The sequence below is a fragment of the Centruroides sculpturatus genome, unplaced genomic scaffold, assembly GCF_000671375.1.
Source record: "Centruroides sculpturatus isolate CEXI.00-Female unplaced genomic scaffold, Cexi_2.0 scaffold2170, whole genome shotgun sequence".
NCBI lineage: Eukaryota > Metazoa > Arthropoda > Arachnida > Scorpiones > Buthidae > Centruroides > Centruroides sculpturatus.
Window position 1 is genome coordinate 41,381 of NW_019386548.1, and position 9,666 is coordinate 51,046.

General features: G+C 33.8%; 2 protein-coding genes across 5 annotated transcripts in view; one reads left to right on the top strand and one right to left on the bottom strand.

The window, feature by feature from the left end:
* The window catches only part of LOC111615271 (bestrophin-2-like), a 39,332-nt gene extending 37,442 nt beyond the window's left edge, over positions 1–1,890 (bottom strand). Inside the window, exon 1 of one of the 4 annotated variants that reach the window (XM_023356683.1) lies at positions 1,577–1,888. The gene's annotated coding sequence lies outside the window, so the exon portion shown is untranslated. Of the gene's footprint in view, positions 1–1,398; positions 1,418–1,576 lie in introns of those variants that run through there. The other 3 variants (XM_023356682.1, XM_023356685.1, XM_023356686.1) reach the window with 3 other exon arrangements.
* Positions 1,891–4,543: 2,653 nt separating this feature from the next.
* Positions 4,544–8,699, top strand: LOC111615274 (mitochondrial inner membrane protease subunit 1-like). Its single transcript, XM_023356691.1, has 5 exons — positions 4,544–4,782; positions 4,853–4,941; positions 5,759–5,867; positions 5,934–6,047; positions 8,602–8,699. Exons 1-5 carry the CDS (start codon positions 4,675–4,677, stop codon positions 8,647–8,649), a joined length of 468 nt encoding a protein of 155 aa, XP_023212459.1. The 5' UTR covers positions 4,544–4,674; the 3' UTR covers positions 8,650–8,699.
* Positions 8,700–9,666: the final 967 nt, after the last annotated feature.

The window sequence follows — 9,666 nt, forward strand, 5'->3', positions numbered from 1 at the left end:
TCAAAAATGACAGCAAAATTTTTAAAATTTTAATTAAACTTTTAATTTAACATTTTTAAAAATTAAAAGTGTGTAATAGCATTTCTTGTTCCGAACATTAACTTTATATAAAAAATATCTAATAAAATTTATAGCCATAATTAAAATATATTCCAAGTTTTCTATATTTATTTAAAATTACTATGCAGCAATTGGTAGTTACAATAATTAAGCATCAGTTAAGTCTATGAAATTATTGTACAGATTCTGAGACTAAGAGTCATTCTATCCAATATTCTAAGCATTTTTGATATTTATTATATACTCATATTTGATCCTAATTTATCAGAAATTCTTCTAGCATAAGAAAATATAATTTATGAATTATCAAAATTTTTTTAAAATACTCCAATTTAGAATTCATGCCAAATTTGACTTTTTAAAAATATGACCTTGAAAATTTTTCTTTTATGTAATTAAGTGCCAAATTTCAGTAATATGTTGACATTGACCAACTAAATCTACTACATTACGTCCAGGTCACATCCTGACACTTTGGATGACTGAACAAGTTGATTGACTGATTTATTGATTTCTTAATGTAGGTTTTGATATGCTAAGAGTTATAAAGCCAGCTTTCTGTCTGTTGTAAATGGTCTCATCATGGAGACAGTTTATCTATTAGGTACTTTAAACACATACCTAGATTATCCAAATTTTAGAAGTGGGAAAATGCAAAGTACATACAAACTTTGATATAGCAATGCTATCTTAGTGCGCCAATGAAAACTCACATCTAGAACTTCCTCTTCAATATTAAATTTCTGCGTTGCAAAGGACATTGTTATTGTCGAATGGTGCGACTTTCAAACTCTCAAACTTCCTTATAGACTCATCGTTTTATATAATTCTTACCATTTAATGTCCTTCACTTCAGTGCCACATTTAATTTTACTCCAATTACAACAGCAAACGAATGGTGGCATTATATCGAAATTCAACTATATAATAGTATTACAGAAGAATTTTTTTAAATGTCAGATTTGTTTTAGGCTATATAAAATTAAAATCAAGGAATGACATGCCTTTGGCCACCTTCCGTCACAAGAATTGCCTGGTGCAACAGACGGTAGCCCTCACACGATGCCAAGGGATACGGTTAGCCCCAGCCAACCCCCAACCCACAACAGATTTGGCTGGGCCACAAAGAACAAGCTAAACTTTCAAAGTGGCAACTGGACCCTTTGACAGCACAGCATGGTTAATATTTCACAAAGAAACTACTCAAAGGGTGTAAATTCATGGGTTTTTTACTGCAGATTACCCTGATGGTGGTGCGCAACGCCAAATAAATTTCGACAACACTTCTAGACAGTTCTACAGTTCAAAATACATTTATAAGGCAAAACACAAACTCACCTGATCTGTAAAACTTTTTCTAACAAGAATTATTCTATATATTTTTATATATTACAACAGCATTAAAAAAAAAATCATAACAAACTTAAGGCAGAAACTAAGAATAATTTAAATATAAATAAATGAGTTAACCAAAGAAAGATATAAAGAGAGAAAAAGCAATTAATAAAAAACCAACCTACAGAAGGAGAGATTGAATCAAACATCAATAATAATCCCAACATTTCGCATGCCATACGAATTAACAAGTTTGTCTTTACATTAAACAAAATGCTAAAACAAAATTAGGATAATTATAAAATACGTAGAGCCATTTTTTTACATCGATCGGGAGAACGAATCTCCTTAATGACATGAAGCAGCTGAACAGCTGCAACAGACCAAGTTGTTCGGCGCCCCTTAGCGGAACGCTTACGAACTATCAATTTTGTGTTCCGGAGTGTTGAGCGTTCATAATTCCGTTCCGAGTTATAAAATTTTGTAAAATTTCGAATGCGAGTGAATTAAAAGCGATGTATTTGACTTCGTAATACCGTGTACGGGTAAACAAAATGACAGTAACAAATTTCTGAACGCAATAAAGTATCTTGTAATCGGTTCGGTATTTCTCAACGGAACACGAATTAGCAATTCCTGTTTTATAGCGTTCGGAATTCTTCTTGGGGTAATAGAATTTGGAATAATATCGAATGCGAATGAATTCGAAACAGTATACTCGACTTCATAATATTATATAAATACATTTTTTAATTAAAAGTTATTTACAACTGTAAAGAAGTTATGATATTCGAAAGTATTATATCGCGGTTCTATAGACGGAACGTTTTATGAATACAATCGAGTATTCTATAATAGAGCTCTGACAAACCCAGAGCTTTACAAATATGAATTGTAAATTTCGTATTCCAAAGCGTTCGAATATTTTTAAAATTTGATCAAAACATATAAAAAGCATATAGAATTTAGTTCTAATTAGATAATTTGTATTCCGGCATGTCACGAATGTAGCATTCAGACAGGAATATTTAATATTTAGTAAAAATTTGGGATTCAATTAGCTCTATTTTTGTTGATACAAAATAATATAAAATAGCTAAAATAGTGCATATATATTTTTCATTCGATGAAGTGATTCCTATTTCTCATATACTTCACCAATTCGGTATTATATTAAGCTATCAAATTTGTATGCGTAAGTTTTAAATTATATATAGCGAACGAATTACAGTATATATGTTACGGCACTATTATCATTGAATCAATAGGATGACATTTGGATTGGTGAAACGAGGCAATGCAACACGTAGAAATCCGCTTCCCGAGAGAACTTTATGGAAAGTTAGCCCTATTAAGAGTTAGACGCAAGAAAACCTGCACGCGACCATCCCCTTGGTCGGGCACGAATCCGCGACTAGATATCAGTGTTCAGTGTCATCATCCACTCGACCACTGATGGGTCAGTCTAATCAACTAACATACTGTACATTGCATGATCATACTTCGAATTAGTGAAAACAAAGCGTCGCTTTTTTCGATCTTGTCATAATTATTTGTTACGAAGTCTCTTCTAGTGATGGTCGGAGAATTGGGCGATAAGAACACCAGTCGCGATTTAAAAAATTCTCTTATTGCCGATAGGACGAAAAGGTTGAAAGCTTTTTCATTCTCCGCGCTAAGAGGGCCTTTTTCTAGCCCATCATGGGTTCAGACTAGGGTTTCTCATTTCCCGGTCTTTTGCTTGTCCCGGGATTCCTGGATAAAAGTGAACTGTTTCCCGGGATCCCGGGATAGAATTAATTATTTTTAAGGTATACAAAATATCTTGAAATTAAATGATATAATTATTTTTCATTTTTAAAGTAATTTTAAAGTTCTGTATCATCCAAAATCATAATAATGCTGTGTAAGATACTGTATATAATAAAAATTACCTTTGAATTACGTAGAAATTTTCACAAATAGAAAAAAAATTATTAAAGTTTGCTAGAAACTGCACACAACAACAAAAATGCTTTAAATTGAGTTAAAAATTAAAAATTGAACTTAGATCAAACTTATAACTTAGAAGGCAATTTTCGTTTTTTAAATAAAATATAATACAAAATATTGTAAACTTTTATAAGATTTTAAAAAGCAAGGATGATCAATACTCCGATCACTCACTCTAATTCTTATTTTAGTAATGAAAAGTCTTGCTACCGAGAATGCCCTTTCCGATTCAATTGATGTGATTGGAATCGTGTTTAATGCATTTAAGAGAAAACAGATATTATGTGTTTTTTCACCTGTAGCCTGGAAGATTTCGAGTTCGTTTTCGAGATTGTAGTACTTCTTTCGCTCTCTAGTATTCTTGATTTGTCTACCTTGGCTGCTTTAATAGCGGCATCAAGCTTAGAGCTCGATAATTCGGCAATTCATTTGGCTTTAATAATCAGGTTTATGAAGAAAAACTTCATACTTGCAGACTTTATACTCGTTTGTATCTTTGCCCAATTTGCACAACCTGGCGTTACGCATTTATTGAAGCTACTGGGCATGGTTAAAAATTAGGACAGCGCAAGCACAATTATTCATATATTACAGGTTCTGACAAGTAAAGAATTTTCAGAGTCCTGCCACAAATAAGTTACGTATTGATTATTGACCATTTGTGACACGCCATACATGCCATAACGAGCAAAAATTAAAAAAAAACTAATAGGTAGGTTTAAAATTAATAAATACAAATGTATTCTGACGGTGAATGAGATAATTATGCTTTTTATTTGCAAAATTTCTTAACCTTAACATAAGAAAAAAGTGCATTTTTAAGAAATTTGCGAGATTTCCCGGGTTAAAAAACAACCGGGATCCCGTTTGAGAAACACTAGTTCAGACAGGTTAACAACGGGACAGCCGAGTAGTTAAAAACGTAGCTCGACGTATCGGGAACAGTCCATTCCCGAAAAATTATCGGGATTGTACTGCTTGCATTCGATCCCGGATCCAGCAATCGTTTGCCGCACTCAACCGCCCTGGCAGTAAAATTGCGTAATTGAAAAAAAAAAATTAAAGTGTAGGTAATCTCGGCTTTCGGATTGGCAACACGCATTTTAGGAACTTTGTAACCTTTCGCGGGCTACGAATTTTAAAAATATGTATTAACGACAATTTCGTCCGCTAGGAGGATCCTAACCTCCAAGAGGTAGCGTGTCGAATTTTAGGTTATGATGATGTAGAGCGGTCGATAAGTCAGTTTTACATTCATTTGGACAGAAAAATGAGAATTTGTAAGAAATGCCAGTTTGGAACTTCGTTAGAAAAGGCCTAACCTCTTGTTGGCACGGCGTTCAATATGCCTGCGCTCTCTATTGCACCTTCGAGTTCGTCGGAGATTTCGTCATAGTAAGTGAAATGGATTCGTTATTATTTTGTAAACAATGTTCTGATCTCATCTCGTTAACTTGCTTTGAAGTGTTCCGGCCCTTCCATGGAACCGACCATCTACTCCAACGACGTCATTGTGACCGAACACATCTCCATTTTCAGACAGAAGATTAAGAGGTAGGACCACTTACCAGACTGGTTTGAGGTTACAAAGGCGTTTCTGTATTTTGAGTGTGCATACTGTCATATAATAATGTAGGAAATATGCATGTAAAGTGTATTGTGAACGTAAGTGGAATTATTGTTCGGTGGCTTGATGTTACCTGGTGACGTCGAAATGTATGGTCATTAAATTGAAACTTGCAACCTGCACTGGCCAACGGATAGCAAGTTTATTAAAAATGGTTGCACGATTTCCGTTACTTGATACTTGTTGCGGATGCTGCCGACCTTTGCATTTCTTTATGATGAACAGCATCGCTCAATGATAGTGTGCCTGTGCGGATAAAACTGACTGTCGTGGGTTTTGCACCCGACTGTCAGCTGCCACTTGGAGTTTACTTTGAGTGTCTAACATTTCAATAGGGGTCAGTTTCCCATAAAATTCTCTTGAGAGGCATCCCATCCACATTGCATTGCTATATCCCTTCTGACCAAGTTGAGGATTGCATGTTTTACGTATTCACAAAATGAGTCAATCGATGACTGTCCATCAATGAGTACAATGTACAAATTAGTATATTGTCTTTGTTTACAAATACTAATCTGCATGAAATGACAATAGTAACTGGTAATATCAACTAGCAATGTAATTCCAGTTCTAAGTATAAATGAGATATTTTCATTCTAAAATAAGTGTCAAATTTATTGCTGCTAATAAATGAAGGCTAATTATGTATTTTGTAATTTACAGGATTATTTGAATCGAGATAAAAATTGACTGTATACTTTTAAAACTTTTGTATTTTATATAAATTTAATTATTGTTTTCTAGAGGAGATGTTATAGTTTCTCGTTCACCTTCAAACCCCAATCAGTACATCTGCAAACGAGTGGTTGGTCTACCCGGTGAGAAAATCAAGCGGGGCCTATTTACAGAGTTTGTAAGTAACTATCATCGGTTGCATCTTACCGTACCGATGCATCTCTAATAATATCTGTTCTAATAGACAATTCCGGTTGGTCATGTCTGGTTAGAAGGGGACAACAAAGAGAACTCTACAGACTCTCGAACTTATGGCCCTGTACCGATGGGATTACTGAGAGGAAGAGCAGTCTGCAAGGTAACTGGAAATTTATTCATTTGATATAATGAAAAATTGTGACCTAAGCTTTGGTAAACTATGAATGCTTGATTGCATTCGACAGACTCTAAGGTTCAGAAGTGGTTGCTATTTTTCTGTTGAATACCTTCTACCAGAATGTTATTTACTTTGAAACCCATTGAGTGTTTTGACATCACATTTATTAGTAAATTTGTAGTCATTACTTTTTGGTATGTATGGCTACAACTGATTAAAGACAATTGCATCTACCTTTGATCTGTTGTAGTTATTGAAATACAATAGAGCATCGATTTTCCGAATCAATTGGGGACTGGGGTTGTCCGGATAACTGATTTACGTACGAAAAAATAGTTTAACGTATCCTATTTCGAAATTTTTCTCCGTTGCGTGTCGCTTCACATTGAATTTTCGTCGATGTTAAGCCTAACAAAGGCTATTGTATCGTTAAAAATTATTTTTTTATTTTGTACAAACAAAATAAATATATTGAAAAATATAAAAATAATAAAAAATTATACTTCAGATGTTAATTTAGTATCAAAAACGTAAAATATTTGAGTAGCCCAAGACATAGCCAAAGATTGAAGCGCCACAGCACTGGCGAAAATTTAAATTTGCCGACTGGAATTCTTTCGGATGATTGACTTTCAGAAAATCGACGCTCTACTGTAATAATGATGTTCATTTTAATATTAATCACACACACACACTGGCACTGAAAATGTGCCAAAGTCAACTTCTACTTGTAAGCACTAATGTATTGCTTTAAAACAATAACCAAATTAATGTGCAGCAAAAGCTACTACAGTGCTTCCAACCACTTGTTTCACCATTTGACAGATTATGTAGCTAGCATGTACTATGGGATGTGTCGGTAGTAGTACAGTAGAGCGTCGGTTAACCGAAAGCATTTCAGTTGGCAAATTTTAATTTTTGCTAGTGCTGTGGCGCCGCAATCTTTGGCTATATCTTGGGCTGCTACAATATTTTTTTTTGTTGGTGTGTGTTTTAGCTGGCAGCCCTGGCATTTTTGTATGGTGTTTTTCTGAGGACTGTGTCGTGCTGAATCGAACGTTTTTGATACTAGATCAATTCTAAAGTATATAGTTTTTGGTTTTTATATTTTTCAGTATATTTATTTCGTTTGTAAAAAATAAATAATTTTTAATGATACAATAGCCATGATTATTTTAAAAAATTTACGTTAGGCTTAACATCAACGAAAATTCAACGCGAAGCGACACACAACAGACAAAAAATTTCAACATCGGATACGTTAAACTATTTTTTCATACATAATCGATTATCCGAAAAATAAGTTATCTGAACAACCCCAGTCCCCAATTGATTCAGATAAACGATGCTCTACTGTAGTAGTAGTAGTATGCTCGAAGTGTTGTAGATATCAGGTTGTTGGCAAATGAAATGGCCAATTTTTACTTCTGACTTTGAACATTCATTAATTTAATTTAAAACTTACATATTCAATCAAAATCGTCTCTGCAAACATTAATGCACTTTTCCCAATGCAATAGAGATACATTAATGCCAATTTGATGGAAATCACAAGAATGAGAAGCCAAAAAGTCATTAAAAGTACTTTTTATTGTGTCCTCAAAGACTTTCCTTGCCAAAAAAAGTGAGTCTGTTGGGAACAAATCTGGAGAATAAAGTGGACAGGAAATAATTTAATTTGAATACTTTGAATTTTGTGACAAATAAAGAACTGCAAACCTCCAAATAATGCTCCTTGTCTCTCTCACTGAGTTCATATGATACCCATTTGTTGAGCTTCTTGAATTTCCCTAAGGCCAAGACTCAACTACTGTAAAAACAGCATAAAATCACTCACTGTAAAAGCTTTTAATCGCGTGACCCTGATATTTTATGCCTGAGCAGGTCGTAAAACCAGTGTAAAAGCGAGTTGAGCAGCGCCGTTTTTACGGTAGTGGAGTCTCAGCCTAACATGTTTAGATATCAAGAAATGGTTGAATAATGTCCAGTATATTCAACCTTACGGCAATTTCCAGGATTCCAGGTGATGTACTGTTTCAATGATGATCTTTGATTCTGATTTTTGATATTTGTATTCCTGGAATGAAATTTTTTGATCCAATGCCTGGTGGCCAGCTCGCTGACAGGTTTTATTGGTATTTCAGGTTGCTTCGGCTGCAGTGTGTCCCTGCTTAAACTCATCAGAAAAGGTACTCTTAAACACATGGAACTTGCAATATAAATGTGATTGCATTTTTAAATTCACTTATTGTATGCATGCTCCTCCAATTGCAAATGTACTGTTCGTATGGAATAAAGTTGAACTAGAAGGCCAGAAAGTTTAAATTTGAAAACATGGCCATTTCATTTGCAATGACCCAACAGTAAACTAATGATATTACTATTACAGCACTTCATTGTCTTGCTACTACTAATGCAACCTGTACTACTTACTACACCTCTGCTTGATTAGAATCTCACACTTTTGAGTCTGACGAATGCAGCTATTGTTAGTTCCATAAATGAAAATTTGTAGCTTACATTCTGACTTTTTCAGGTTTGGCCCTTTTACGACGCAGGATTGTTAAATGACATTGTGAGTTGACGAGAGTGTTAATTACTCATAAAATAAACATGCCAAAGATTCTTGAAAAAGCTAATTTTATTGAATACAAGGAAAAACATAATCTATGAGAAATTTTTGACATATGCAGCTGGTTTCATTTTTTTTCTTATAATCAGAAGCACAATATACTACTCCTGTTATCGCTAACGATCAATTAGAATGATTATAAATGAATACACAAAATATTCACTGGTGATTTATCTTGAGAGTTATTGAAAGTGATCATACACAATGTTTTAAATATGCAAAAGAGTATTCTTTATTAAGAATGAAATTAAACCACAGAACTGAAAAATATATTCACTTGCGACCGAAACTGTGTTTACTTCTAACAATCCAAGTTAAAATCCATTTTCCTTCCAACAAACCACTGCTAAAAATGAAGAAGTTAAAATCTACAATTCCCTACTTGAATTTCTATGAGAGTTTGTATTCTGATGCAGTTTTTATAGAGCAGACTTGATGTCAAAATGTTTTCATGGAAGAATGCAATGTTCTATACTTAAAGATGAGGAAAGAAATGCTAAATTGAATTAGCAAATCACACTAATGTTTTTGGCAAAGGGTACATCCACTGGAATAAAGTGCAATTTTAGCATGTTTCCGATTTGAACAACAAGATCACAAAGTTTGGAACAAACCTCAAATGCTCTACAAAACCTGCATATGATAATTTTTGTTATCTACGGACTTTGTAGATTATTTAGATTTAGTAAGGACATATTTCAAGTGTTGAGCTAGAAGATGCCATAGATTTTGACTGAATTTACATCTAAGTTGCCAAAGTCATTTGTGTTAATTTAATAATAGTACTTGTAGGTTTAAAATCGTTTTCCTATTGTCACTTGATTCTGATGATTTAGCTGCCTTAATTGGGAGACTGAGTAATCACTAAGTGCTTGAGAAAGTCGTCCGACAATGAATCACATCGTTAAATGTGATATTCCCTTTACAACTTAACTCAAACTCTTATCGTGATAACATATACTTTCTTGT

Coding starts and splice junctions, on each gene's coding strand:
- LOC111615274 (XM_023356691.1), top strand. CDS start 4,675: ATGCCAGTTTGGAACTTCGTTAGAAAAGGCCTAACCTCTTGTTGGCAC. Junction 5,868..5,933: donor GGGGCCTATTTACAGAGTTT/GTAAGTAACTAT, acceptor CTGTTCTAATAG/ACAATTCCGGTTGGTCATGT. Junction 6,048..8,601: donor GAGGAAGAGCAGTCTGCAAG/GTAACTGGAAAT, acceptor TGACTTTTTCAG/GTTTGGCCCTTTTACGACGC.